The sequence below is a fragment of the Lepidochelys kempii genome, chromosome 1 (assembly GCF_965140265.1).
Source record: "Lepidochelys kempii isolate rLepKem1 chromosome 1, rLepKem1.hap2, whole genome shotgun sequence".
Lineage (NCBI taxonomy): Eukaryota > Metazoa > Chordata > Testudines > Cheloniidae > Lepidochelys > Lepidochelys kempii.
In genome coordinates, this window is record NC_133256.1 from 62,358,036 (window position 1) to 62,371,346 (window position 13,311).

Genomic DNA, 13,311 nt, shown 5'->3' on the forward strand with positions numbered 1-13,311 from the left:
AGAGCAGGGATATACAACATGATATAGAGCAGGGATATACAACATGGCTGTCGTGTTGTCTGTTAGAACAGACATTAGTGCCTATAACATGAAGCTGAAATGCCTGACAAGACAGGCAGACTGTCCTGAGCTCCTTGACATTGATGTGTAGAAACAGTTCTTCTGGGTACCAAAGGCCTTGAGTTCTGAGAGGACCCAAGTGAGCTCCCCAGCCTAGTGCTAATGCATCTGAGACTGGGGACAGCAACGGGCAGGACCGCAAGAACAGAAAGCCCCCACAAACCACCATTGGGTCCTGCCACCAATTTGAGTGAGGCAAGAACCGGGGAAAGAATCATAAGGACCACGTCCACATAGTGGCAGTTTGGTGACTCCAGTGACTCCTGGAACAGTCTGAAGTGTAGTCTCAGGCATACTGCGCTCCCAAGAGTCTCAGGCAACTCCAAGCTGTCATCAGGTGATCCTTGAAGTGGGCTATGAGCACCACGATTGCTTGAGAGTGCCCTTCTGGGAGAAAGGCTCTGGCTCGGACAGAGTTGAGCACAGCCCCAATAAATTCTGTACCAGGGTAAGGGTGGATTTCTGCGTATTTATAAGCAAACCAACATCCCGGAAGGTCGACTGGATGAGGTGTAAGCTGGACTCCACTTGAGCCCTGGTCTGTCCCCTGACCAGCCCCTTGCCTCCTCAAGAAGGCCGCTACAACTGCCATGCACTTTGTAAACGCTCATGGGGCAGCCGACAGTCCGAAGGGCAGAACCATGAACTGGTAATGCATGTGACCCATGACAAATCTCAGGAACCTTCTGTGTCCCTGAAAAATCAAGATGTGAAAACAGATGTCTCTCAAATCGAGGGCAGCATACCTGTCCCCTAGACCCAGGGAGGGGATGATGGAAGCCAAGGAGACCATGCAGAACTTCAGCTTCTTGAGGTAACTTACATTGGCACAGGTCAAGGATAGGACTGAGACCTTGCTTGGCTTTTGGGATTAGGAAATAATGGGAATAGAATCCCGTACCCCTTAGATTCTGTGGAACCTTTTCCACTGCTCACACCTGTAGGAGCAACTGTACCTCCTGGGCCAGAAGTTGCTTGTCAGAGGGGTCCCTGAAGAGGGACCGGGGGAGAGAGAGAATTTAATTGGACTGTATCTCTCACTTCCACCATGCTCTGAACCCAGTGGTCCACGGTAATATGGGACCATGCCCAGAGGAAGTCGGACAAGTGGTCTGCAAAACAAAGGGTAAGCTGGATCTGAGGTTTCTAAAGTGGGTATTGCATCCTTGAGCACCCCATCAAAATACCTGCTTAGAGTCTCCTGAATGCATGCGGGGGGCAGGCGTTGATGTATAGGATGACACAGGTGAAGGCCTACACCTAAAGCCCTTGCTCCTCTTTCTCTGATCCTCCAGCTTGGCAGGACGAAGGAAGAACCAAGAGGATTACTGACGCCTATAATGCTTTCTTGAAGTTACTGAGGTGTATAAGCCCAGGGACTTCAGAGTAGCCTGGAATACTTGAGGCCATGGAACTTGGATTCTGTCTACTCTGAGAAGAGCTAAGTGCCCTCAAAGGATGATCCTGGAGGCTCTCCTAAGCCTCATGTGGGAGGCCCAATGATCAGACCCAAGAACTCCTATACATGACCACTGCACAGGCTAGGGGTGGCCAACCTGTGGCTCCGGAGCTGCATGCGGCTCTTCAGAAGTTAATATGTGGCTCCTTGCATAGGTGCTGACTCTAGGACTGGAGCTATAGGTGCCAACTTTCCACTGCTCAACCCCAGGTCCTGCCCCCACTCCAACCCCAATGCCCCCACCCCTTCCCGCCTCCTCCCTTGATTCTTCTGCACCCTTGCTCCTCCCTCCTCCACCCCAGAGCCTCCTGTACACTGCAAAACAGCCAATCACAGCAGGCACGGGGAGGGAGGGGGAGGCACTGATCAGCAGGTTTGCCAGTGGGCAGGAGGTGCTGGGGGTGGGGATGTTGATGGGCGCTGCTGATGTATTACTGATACTGGATGTATTACTTCTCAGACTCAGGTTGGCCACCCCTGGCATAGGCCATGGACTAGGCAGCCGCATCCAGGATCCCTTGCAGGGAAGTCCTTGCTTCCATCTCCCCCTTCTCAACCAAAGAACTCCCTTCTGGCCTCTTTGGGCAATGAATCTTTAAACTTTAAAACAGAGTCCCATGCATTAAAGTCCAATCTTCTCAGAAATGCTTGTTTATTAATGATCCTGAGCTGCAAACCCCCAGTTGAGTAGACCTTCCTCCTGAACAGGTCTACTTTGTGTCCTCTGCTTTGGGGGTCACCCCTTATAGCCCCTGCTGCTCTCACTCATCGGCAGCAGAGACCACCGGGGAGCGGAGAAATGGGTATACAAAAATTCATCTCTCTGAGTCGGGACAAAAATACTTCTCTGCCTTCTTGGCCATGGGAGGTAGGGATGTCGGGGTCTGTCACAGGGCCTTTATTGGGTCCATGATGGCCTTGTTGAGCGGAAGGGCCATCCTTGACAGGCCCACCACAGTCAAAATGTCCACCAAAGAGTGAGAGGACTCCTTAACGCTGGTGGCATGGCGAGCTGAGGCTGTGGTGGAGGGGGCTCCAGGCTAGCCTCCCTGGCCGGGAGCTTAAAGGCCGGGCAGGACTGTCCCGTGGGCCAGATATGGCCCATGGGCCGTAGTTTGCCTACCTCTGCTTTAGAGGATACCGAGGGACTCAGTACCAAGCTGCAAACGATAGCCAGTCTCTTCTGCCCCGGCACAGACACTGCCGACTGTTCTACTACCATGGACACTGGCACCAACAGCGAGAGTAGGTCTCTAGCCTCAGCAAAAGCCCCCAGTATGGGTGGCACCACCAAAGTGTCTGTACCATGCTGCCCCTCTGGTGCAGATGGATGGTCCAGTGGTGGGCTCAACAGCATGTGCAAAGTTAACTGTGCCAGCTGAGCTGCTGGAGCCCCCAAGTGGCCTGATGTGGGTTGCACTTTGCTCTAGTCTCCATGCCTGGCCACCTTCAGGGTTGGGGAATAGTCTCATTTGGCAGGCATCGTCTTTGGTTTTTCCTTGGCACTGGAGACGGTGAACAGTGCCAAGATTCCTGGACAGTGGCAGGCATGCTCCTCACTGACACCGAGGTGCTCAATCCAGATTCTGAATGGCCCAGCTCCGAGGGAGGTCTGAGCGCTATTTCCATCAAGATGGACTTCAGCCTAGTGTCCTGGTCCTTTTTAGTACGGGGTTTGGAGTCCCTGCAAATCTTGCAGTGCTTCCAAACGTGAGTTTCCACCAAGCACTTAAGGCAACTGGATTGTGGGTCACTCAGAGGTATAGCCTTTCTGCAGGAGGCTTGAAGCCCGGAAACCGAGGCATACCTTGGTACCAGAGTGGAGGAAACGCTGCTGATAATGGAGGAAACTAACTCTAAAAGAAACTTAACCAACTACGAACAAGAATTATGTACAGAAATACAGAGAAAAAGTCCTTAGAGGAAGACTTGCAAGAGCCAGGATAGACCATTTCCAGTGATTGTCATGGGCAGTAAGAAAGAACTGAGGCGGCGTGGGGTCAGCGGTGCCCTTAATACTGGCACTATGGACATGCAGCCCCAGAGGGCACCAGAGCCAACCCATCAGATCCCACTGGGGGAAAATTTTCCAGTAACTATGCTCGGTGCACACACACACACCTACATGGGAATGGACGTGTACAAGTACTCAAAGAACCACCACCATTCTGTGCTAACAATTTTTTGCTCAAAATAGTCTGCAACTTCCAGGAGTCCACGCACCACAGGCTAAAAACCACTGTTCTAGGACAATAAAAATCACAATCAGTAAAAAGAAGAAACTTGAGAACCAGTAAGAAGAGACCCCTAGGACAGCAACAATGGACAGGAAATAAACAAATTTATAGTGTGAGAACTATAAAAGACAAGTGTGATTCTGTGCTTTAAATACAAATGCATCATGCCATGGAGCTGGGAAGACAACAGATGTCTGTAAAAATTTGCTGTGACAGTGACAGGAATAATGCAATTAGACCTGCACACCATGTTACATGGAAGATGCTGTCATATCAGTAGGAGGAGCTGAGATGATGGAAAATTAAAAATATACATATTTATGCAAAGACAACTGGGACACGGATACAACAGCAAGCTGTAAATAATGAAGGGTATAAATACTTAAAAGAAATGTATTTATCTGAGTAGGTTTAACAGTACTAATAGCCCAAAACTAAGAAAAGGAACATTTACATTGAATTTTAGGGGGTCATGGGGAGGAGGGGGAAAAGAAAAGAACAGTGATCTTTCTCAAGGCAAACAGTAGAAGTTCCATCTTGTAGCACACCTACAATTACAGAATTTTCCTATGTGGAATTATTGAGCTATGACAGGCATGGAAAGAGGAACCCACACATCTCCACCTCTAGTTTCTACGATACATGCCAAAATATGGACTTTTAGGTTCCGCCTTCCATGTCATAATTCATGGTATCAGTAATACAATGCTTAATTAAGGAATACAACTAAACACAAGCAGTGATGTTATAACTTACAGCAGGGGAAAAAAGAAGAATAAGTCTTTCAAGCCATGCAATTACCTCCATGTTCAGCAAACTTCGGGTTGGAGAGGATCATCTTGCAAAACTTGAGCCCATTTTTGTATTGTTTTTGTTCGTAACATTTCTAGAAAAAAAAACGAGGCTCAAATTATACTACTGAAAGTGCTTTTGAAACAGAGTAGTCCATCAAAATAGACGAATACAAAATAATGCACCAGATCCTTCAGTGACAAAACAACGATCAGACCACTAATGAAAATTCTGTTGAATTCCGCTCCCTTGACACGTTGTATGTTTCTCTAAGATATTTAGGGAAGTGCCTGCATGTGTGTTTGGACACTGCGTATCATTATGGGTGCTGCCAGAACACAAAATAGGTTTTTGGAAAGTAATATGATAGAGTGTAGCTGTAGTATTCCCAGGGGTACAGGAAAAGCAAGGAGGAGTGCAGATGGATTTTGATGTGGAAGAGAGTTTATAGATTCCCAATTATTCTTCGACAATAAACACCATTTGCACAGAGTTAATGCTACCTAGTAGTATCTTGTGACCTTCTAGAATACTTAATCAAAACACAAACTTCAAAAGCCAGGAAACAGTTCAAATATAGCTGGTGATGCAACCTTAACTCTGCCCCCTCGGAGCTGGCAATAACTACTGAGAATTACTGCAACTGCATCCAGTGTGTTAGGTGGAGTTATGCCGAATGATAGAGGCATTAGTTAATCACAGGTCTTCTAAACAGCACTATGATATGAGGGGATATGGAGGGATCATGCCTCTCTGGGGAGCACTGAGCTTTTCTCCTGAATCCCAGGTGAGAGAGATCAAAGGGAAAAGCTGCATGTGTAGCTTGAGAGAGCCAATATGCCTATTTCAACACTATGATTTTTGTTGTGCCAGGAGCGGGCCAAGAGGGGTCTTCTTGCCATGGGGATTGTAGACAGATGGGGTGGAGAGGAGTGTTGTCTGCTTAACGATGGGCAAGTGAAAGTATAATGCTATGTGGCATCATGCGCCTCAGGACAAAGAGGCTGTAAAATTTAGTAGCTATGGTATTCATTCTGTGGAGCAGGCTAATTATTTTAGCGTAGGACGGTGTAAGCAGAGGCAGAGTGCAAGTATGGGTGTACTGGAGCAACACTCAGAGCAGGAAGAGTCATGACTGTGTGGGCATGTACCTTCATTTTATTTCCTGGGAAGCTGCACATGGACCCAGGAGGAAAAAAAAAGTTCTCTTTGCAGGGATGTTGGGATCAGGGACAACTGTTGAGTGGGCTAATTACTGCCTGAAAACTACCACTGTTGCATATCCTGGAAATGCATCCCATTGTCACCTCAGGGTGACCAAGATGGTAGAAAAATACTGCTACATTTTGAGAATATTTCTGTGGGAGTGTGCAGTGGGGAAACAAAGCAGGAAGAGAATCAGGCATTTTAAACATACACCTGTTCCTGATTTCAGTTCCACTGATTTTACCTATTATCATCATCATCATCTCTCAAAAGCCTGGCGTATCAGAAAACAAGAATTCCACTCTCCAGTTCATATTGATTAACAGAAAGTCCAAGTCAAGGTTTCCACCATTTAGGATTTTATCAAAAAACAGTGAGACAAAACTGTATGGCATCCAGCTGTTAACATCCATATTCAGTGGGGCATGAACTAATTTGGGGGGGAAGAAGGGTGTTCTCCAGAAGTACAAGTCCTCCTCCCTTAAAATTGGATTGAATATATAGCGTGTCCATCTTGTACAAGATTCTGAACAGCAGGTGAATAAAACCAGTTCTGATTTAAGTCACCCCGATACACCCAAGACTTACTATTCAGAAGGACAAATTTGTTTACTCCACAGTAACATCTGCCAAATTTTAATCTGCGGATTTGTTTCATGTCATAGATAGCCAAATCTATTTCTACTTGGTGAATGATTTGAGTATTTTCTGTTTGGAGGAAATTGTGATTTAGGGACAAAGTAGTACAGATTTGGATCTAACTGTCTCCGTTTGTAAAGGCAGGGCAACATCTTAGGAGGCAGAAACAAATGCTTTACATTGTGCTGCAACCTGGGCCATGACTGATGGTCAGTGGAGATGGGCCCACTGCTAATGGGGATTTGTCAGTGCTTCCCTTAAAGAAGGCAGGCTACCAGCTTCAATTAAAGAAACATTGATACAGTGTATCCTCAAGAATTTATCATCCAATGTCTATATATCCCTGTGGAGTTAGAGGTTAATTATGGGTAAGATCATTCTCAATATCTAGATGCCTCCAATTTCTTTCACCACAGACCTACATTGGTACAAATGTTACTCCTGGTGGAATTCTGTACTATTCATCGGGAGCAACTGGTATCTTAAAAAAAACCCTCACATTTGATCACGTCATGAAATCTTTCTTGCACAATGAGTGAATGAAATTCACAAATGCACTCAATCACAGACAATATCTAATTGAAGAAGAACTGAATGAAGACTACTCCCCCTGCCTATTTGCCATTTCACTGTGCAGTTTGATGGCTCGAGAGGTAAAGTTATTTCACATTTTTTCAAGCTCCTGAAATCAGTAAAATTGGTTATGGAGGAGAAGCACAGAATACACACTGAGCTTACAGATTCTTCGTGGGTTCTAGATTTTGCATTTCTTGCAGACATATTGCTGCATTTGGATAAAATAAAAATGGATTTACAAGAAAAATTCTGGTTGCTGTCTGATCTACTGCAAAGTGTATTTGCGTTCATGAACGAATTGCAGTTGTTTCACAGAAATACCGGAGGGAGAGCTGACACTTTCCCTTAATGTCACAACTACAAGCCAGATCAAAAGAAGATGTCGCAGAACCCCTAAAATGGAGCACAACTAGATATGTGAGCATGATTAAAGATCTTAAGGACAGTTTTGAGGAAAGATTCGAAGATTTGCAGTGGAAAAAGACCTCAATTCAGATTTCTGATTGACCCTTTTAGTGCTGAAGCTGACTGAACCCCCTTTAGTAACTGATGAAGCAACTTCCCAGGTGGAAATAATAGAACTTTTGGAAGATGACAGATTAAAATCTGTTCAGAAGACATAGGGGGATCCTTACTTTCTGGAAATCTGTACCAAAGGACAAATACCCCAACATCAGAGATGCAGCCCTAAAATTAATCTCGATGTTTGCCTCAACCTATCTTTGTGAGTCTGTTTTCTCGACACTCAAACGTGTCCGAGCACCGATCCGTTTTGACAGCCAGTCAGTCAGTTAAGAGAACTGCTGCATGTGAGCACACCTGAACACAAACCAAACTTTAAGGGAATTGCTGAAAGCAAGGATTGCCAGAAGTCCCATTAAGTAAAAGGATAAGTTTTTATTATCATCGTTGACTATATATTATAAATGTATAAAATACACATTATCAAATTATATAACGATGTGTACACACACACATACAATCATTACATATTACTGTGGCTCTTTGGCAATGTACATGTGTAAATTCTGGCTCCTTCTCAGGCTGGCTACCCCGTTCTAGCTTCTCTGCTGAATTCAGACCTGGAGCATCTACCCATAGGCTCTGGGTGTGCTTGAAGTTGGATGTGACATTCCCATGAACTTCAAGGGACAAGCACTTGTCACACAGTACACTAGTATTGGGTGCTCTCCACAGGCAGATTAAACTTCTGTCCTGGACATCAAATTCAGGAATAGACCCAGCACGTTTCTCAACCCAGTTTGAGGATCAGGGCCAGATATTGTTCCCAGTGATCCTGACGGAGATGAGAAAAAGGGAATTTGAGCTCTCTCTATACCTAAACTATACTACTGAACTAAGGACTATTTATTTAAGAAAATAGTTCTGTATTAAAGTTTAGAAGTCTGACCGCTAAAAGAGAGGGCCCTTTGTGTTTGCTAAAGAGGGAGCAAGGGAACTAAGGTGACTGGAGAATGCACTTTGTGCCACACGAGGGTGCTTGCACTCCCCACGACACTTTGAAAGAGGTTTCCACATGGCCACTATTAGTGGAGAAGTCCAAGCAAATACTCACCAGCAACTACACACCACACAACAAAAATGCCAACTCAGGAACCAAAACCTGCAACAAACCTCGGTGCCAACTCTGTCCACAAATGTATTCAAGGGACACCATCATAGGTCCCAACCAGATCAGCCGCGCCGTCAGGGGCTCATTCACCTGCACATCTACCAATGTGATATATGCCATCATGTGCCAGCAGTGCCCCTCTGTCATGTACATTGACCAAACCGGACGGTCTCTATGCAAAAGAATAAATGGACAATTCTAACATCAGGAATCATCACATTCAAAAACCAGTAGGAGAACACTTCCATCTCCCTGGACACTCAGACCTAAAAGTGACAATTCTTCAATAAAAAACTTCAAAAACAGACTCCAACGTGAAACTGCAAATTAATTCCAGTTCTGCAAACTGGACACCACCACATTAGGCCTGAATAAAGACTGGGAGTGGCTGGGTCATTACAAAACCTAAACCTAATTTCCCCCATACTTATTTCTTCCTACTGTTACTCACACCTTCATGTCAACTGTTTGAAATGGGCCACTCATTACCGCTACAAAAGTTATTTTTCCTCCCTTGGTATCCTACTGTTAATTAAATTGTCTCATTAGACTGACCTCACACTTGGTAAGGCAACTCCCACCTTTTCATGTATTTATAGCTGCTCCTGTATTTTCTGATGAAGTGGGTTCTAGCCCACGAAAGCTTATGCCCAAATAAATCTGTTAGTCTCTGAGGTGCCACAAAGACTCCTCGTCGTTTTTTGCCGATACAGACTAACACGGTTACTACTCGGAAACCTCTCACAATTAGAAATGTACATATATCCTCAGACTCCTATTGGATACTGAAAGATGGGAGTTATATCAGCCTGAAATATTTGACTTCAAGGCCTGGACCACTGTCAAATGCCACTTTTGATTTGAAAAACCAGTGTCTACTTTTACTGTTAGATATACAGTGAACTATAAGGACTAAGAATTCCATGTTTCTAAGGTTAAGTAGCATGTGTTTCTACCCATAACAGTTCATGATATATGGGACATGGAAATTCACATCATGTCGATGTTACTGTGTCACTTCATCCCCTGTGCACACACTTTAACTCTAACCTGATTTAAAGGCCACAATCTTGAGAACTGTTAGAGCAAACACCTCATGCTGCTCAAAACACTGAGCTATCCCTACCCAAGATGTTAGTTGCTGCTAACTTCCTAAATAACTCCTGTTTCTATGAGCCAAGAACTGAAACAGGCCAATTAAATGGATAGAAATATTTAAAGGATCAAGTCTAGAATCTTTATTCACAGTATTTACATTTTTCCAGAGTAGCAGCTGTGTTAGTCTGTATTCGCAAAAAGGAGTACTTGTGGCACCTTAGAAACTAACAAATTTATTTGAGCATAAGCTTTCGTGAGCTACAGCTTACTTCATCGGATGCATTCAGTGGAAAATACAGTGGGGAGATTTATATACATAGAGAACATGAAACAATGGGTGTTACCATACACTCTTTAATGAGAGTGATCACTTAAGGTGAGCTATTACCAGCAGGAGAGCGGGCGGGGGGGGGAGGGAACCTTTTGTAGTGATAATCAAGGCGGGCCATTTCCAGCAGTGGACAAGAACGTCTGAGCAACAGTGGGGTGGTTGGAGGGGGGAAATAAACATGGGGAAATAGTTTTACTTTGTGTAATGACCCATCCACTCCCAGTCTCTATTCAAGCCTAAGTTAATTGTATCCAGTTTGCAAATTAATTCCAATTCAGCAGTCTCTCGTTGGAGTCTGTTTTTGAAGTTTTTTTTGTTGAAGAATTGCAACTTTTAGGTCTGTAATTGAGTGACCAAAGAGATTGAAGTGTTCTCCGACTGGTTTTTGAATGTTATAATTCTGGAAGTCTGATTTGTGTCTATTTATTCTTTTACGTAGAGACTGTCCAGTTTGACCAATGTACATGGCGTAGGGCTTTGCTGGCACATATCACATTGGTAGATGTGCAGGTGAACGAGCCTCTGATAGAGTGGCTGATGTGATTAGGCCCTATGATGGTGTCCCCTGAATAGATATGTGGACACAGTTGGCAACAGGCTTTAATGCAAGGATAGGTTCCTGGGTTAGTGGTTCTGTTGCCTGGCGTGTAGTTGCTGGTGAGTATTTGCTTCAGGTTGGGGGGCTGTCTAAGTAAGGACTGGCCTGTCTCCCAAAATCTGTGAGAGTGACGGATAGGTTGTAGATCCTTGATGATGCCTTGAAGAGATTTTAGTTGGGGGCTGAAGGTGACAGCTAGTGGCGTTCTGTTATTTTCTTTGTTGGGCCTGTCCTGTAGTAGGTGACTTCTGGCTCTGTCGACCTGTTTCTTCACTTCAGCAGGTGGGTATTGTAGTTGTAAGAATGCTTGAGAGAAATCTTGTAGGTGTTGGTCTTTGTCTGAGGGGTGGGAGCAAATGCGGTTGTATCGTATAGCTTGGCTGTAGATAATGGATCATGTGGTGTGGTCTGGGTGAAAGCTGGACGCATGTAGGTAGGCATAGCGGTCTGTAGGTTTCCGGTATAGGGTGGTGTTTATGTGACCATCGCTTATTAGCACTGTAGTGTCCAGGAAGTGGATCTCTTGTGTGGACTGGTCCAGGCTGAGGTTGATGGTGGGATGGAAATTGTTGAAATCATGGTGGAATTCCTCAAGAGCTTCTTTTCCATGGGTCCAGATGATGAAGATGTCATCAATGTAGCGCAAGTAGAGTAGGGGCATTAGGGGACGAGGGCTGAGGAAGCGTTGTTCTAAGTAAGCCATAAAAACGTTGGCATACTGTGGGGCCATGGAGGTACTCATAGCAGTGCTGCTGATTGGAAGGTATACATTGTCTCCAAAAGTGAAATAGTTATGGGTGAGGACAAAGTCACAAAGTTCAGCCACCAGGTTTGCTGTGACATTATCGGGGATACTGTTCCTGACGGCTTGTAGTCCATCTTTGTGTGGAATGTTGGTGTAGAGGGCTTCTACATCCATAGTGGCCAGGATGGTGGTTTCAGGAACACCACCGATGGATTGTAGTTTCCTCAGGAAGTCAGTGGTGTCTGGAAGATAGCTGGGAGTGCTGGGAGTGTAGGGCCTGAGGAGGGAGTCTACATAGCCAGACAATCCTGCTGTCAGGGTGCCAATGCCTGAGATGAAGGGGCGTCCAGGATTTCCAGGTTTATGGATCTTGGGTAGCAGACAGAATACCCCAGGTTGGGGTCCCAGGGGTGTGTCTGTGAGGATTTGGTCTTGTGCTTTTTAAGGGAGTTTCTTGAGCAAATGCTGTAGTTTCTTTTGGTAACCCTCAGAGGGATCAGAGGGAATGGCTTGTAGAAAGTGGTGTTGGGGAGCTGCCTAGCAGCCTCTTGTTCATATTCTGACCTATTCATGATGACGACAGCACCTGCTTTGTCAGCCTTTTTGATTAGGATGTCTGAGTTGTTTCTGAGGTTGTGGATGGCATTGTGTTCTGCACGGCTGAGGTTATGGGGCAAGTGATAATGCTTTTCCACAATTTCAGCCCGTGCACGTCAGCGGAAGCACTCTGTGTAGAAGTCATCAAAGATGCACTGCAAGAACCACCTTTCTTGAACAACTGGAGTTTGCCAGAAGTCAGTCAAACATTTCAGATAGTCTTCTGCTGTGAACAAGCTGCATAGCATATATGAAATTATACACTCAATATGATGTGACCAGATGAAACTTTCAATATGCTTAGATACCAATTAATGGAAATAAAGTGAAATGATGAAAATATAAGTAGTTTTGCTACATTGTTTTGAAAGATCGAAGGATCACCGAATCCAACCAACTGGACACTCAGCTCATTTCTAACCCTGAAGCTACTCAAGAGGCTAATTTGATATCTGCATTGAGCAGCCTGCACTTAGTGAGCCCTTCTGTCTGAGCACTGACATCCTGTGTAAACAGCAACATGCCAGATGAATGTCAAGATTCCAGAAAAGAAAAAGAAAAAAGGCACCCAGACAAGTTCAGCTACATTTAAGTTGTTGGACAAATAAGTTTATATACTGTACCCTTGAGTTAAAGGGACATCACCAATAAAAATATTAGTGGGTAGTATTTTTAAGACACCTGTAACTGAAAGATAACATGGTAATCTATTTTCAGTTTCCTTTGAGGATCCTATAGCACTTTCTGTATAGTCACAGTTTCTTGGAATGAGTGGGTCTTTCAAACAGCAAGAGAGTATACAAACATTTTGAAAAGGAAAATGAGACTAAAGACACAAAAGCCAGTAGAGGGGCACATTATACCTTAGTCCACTTCTTAAACTGGCTAGATTCCAAGCTAGTGTCTCTATGGCCTATCTATTTAATTCTCATAGACCTCATGCTATTGCATAATACTGACAATTTGAAACAAAGCATAATATGCACTGTAAGGCTGGAAGTGGAGAGTCTAAAACCAGAAAGCAGAGATTATTATCCAGACATAGAAAAAAAAGCCAGAGTCAATACAAGCATATGGAAGTGGTAGGAGAAAACCCACCATTAGTGTCTAGTTAATGAAATTGCAGTGAGAAAGGAAACCTGTTCAAACCTGCAGAGACTTTTAGAAACAATTCTGTCAAAAACTTCTAAACCACTTTTTAACCACCATATCTTTTTTCTGGGAGCTTCTCCTGGCTGTAAGTGCTTAGAGGCCCTTTAGCTATACTGAATGCATATACT

The 13,311-nt window shown here is 44.6% G+C and overlaps 1 protein-coding gene across 6 annotated transcripts in view; it reads right to left on the reverse strand.

Moving 5' to 3' along the window:
- The window catches only part of NAA16 (N-alpha-acetyltransferase 16, NatA auxiliary subunit), a 109,017-nt gene that overhangs the window by 86,798 nt on the left and 8,908 nt on the right, over positions 1–13,311 (reverse strand). For 5 of the 6 annotated variants that reach the window (XR_012159157.1, XM_073345785.1, XM_073345815.1 and 2 more), the window contains exon 2: positions 4,618–4,702. Coding sequence is in view for 5 of the 6 variants with exons in the window: in XM_073345785.1 (XP_073201886.1) it covers positions 4,618–4,702 (85 nt within the window). In the remaining variant the exon portion in view is untranslated. Of the gene's footprint in view, positions 1–4,617; positions 4,703–13,311 lie in introns of those variants that run through there. The other variant, XM_073345806.1, reaches the window with a different exon arrangement.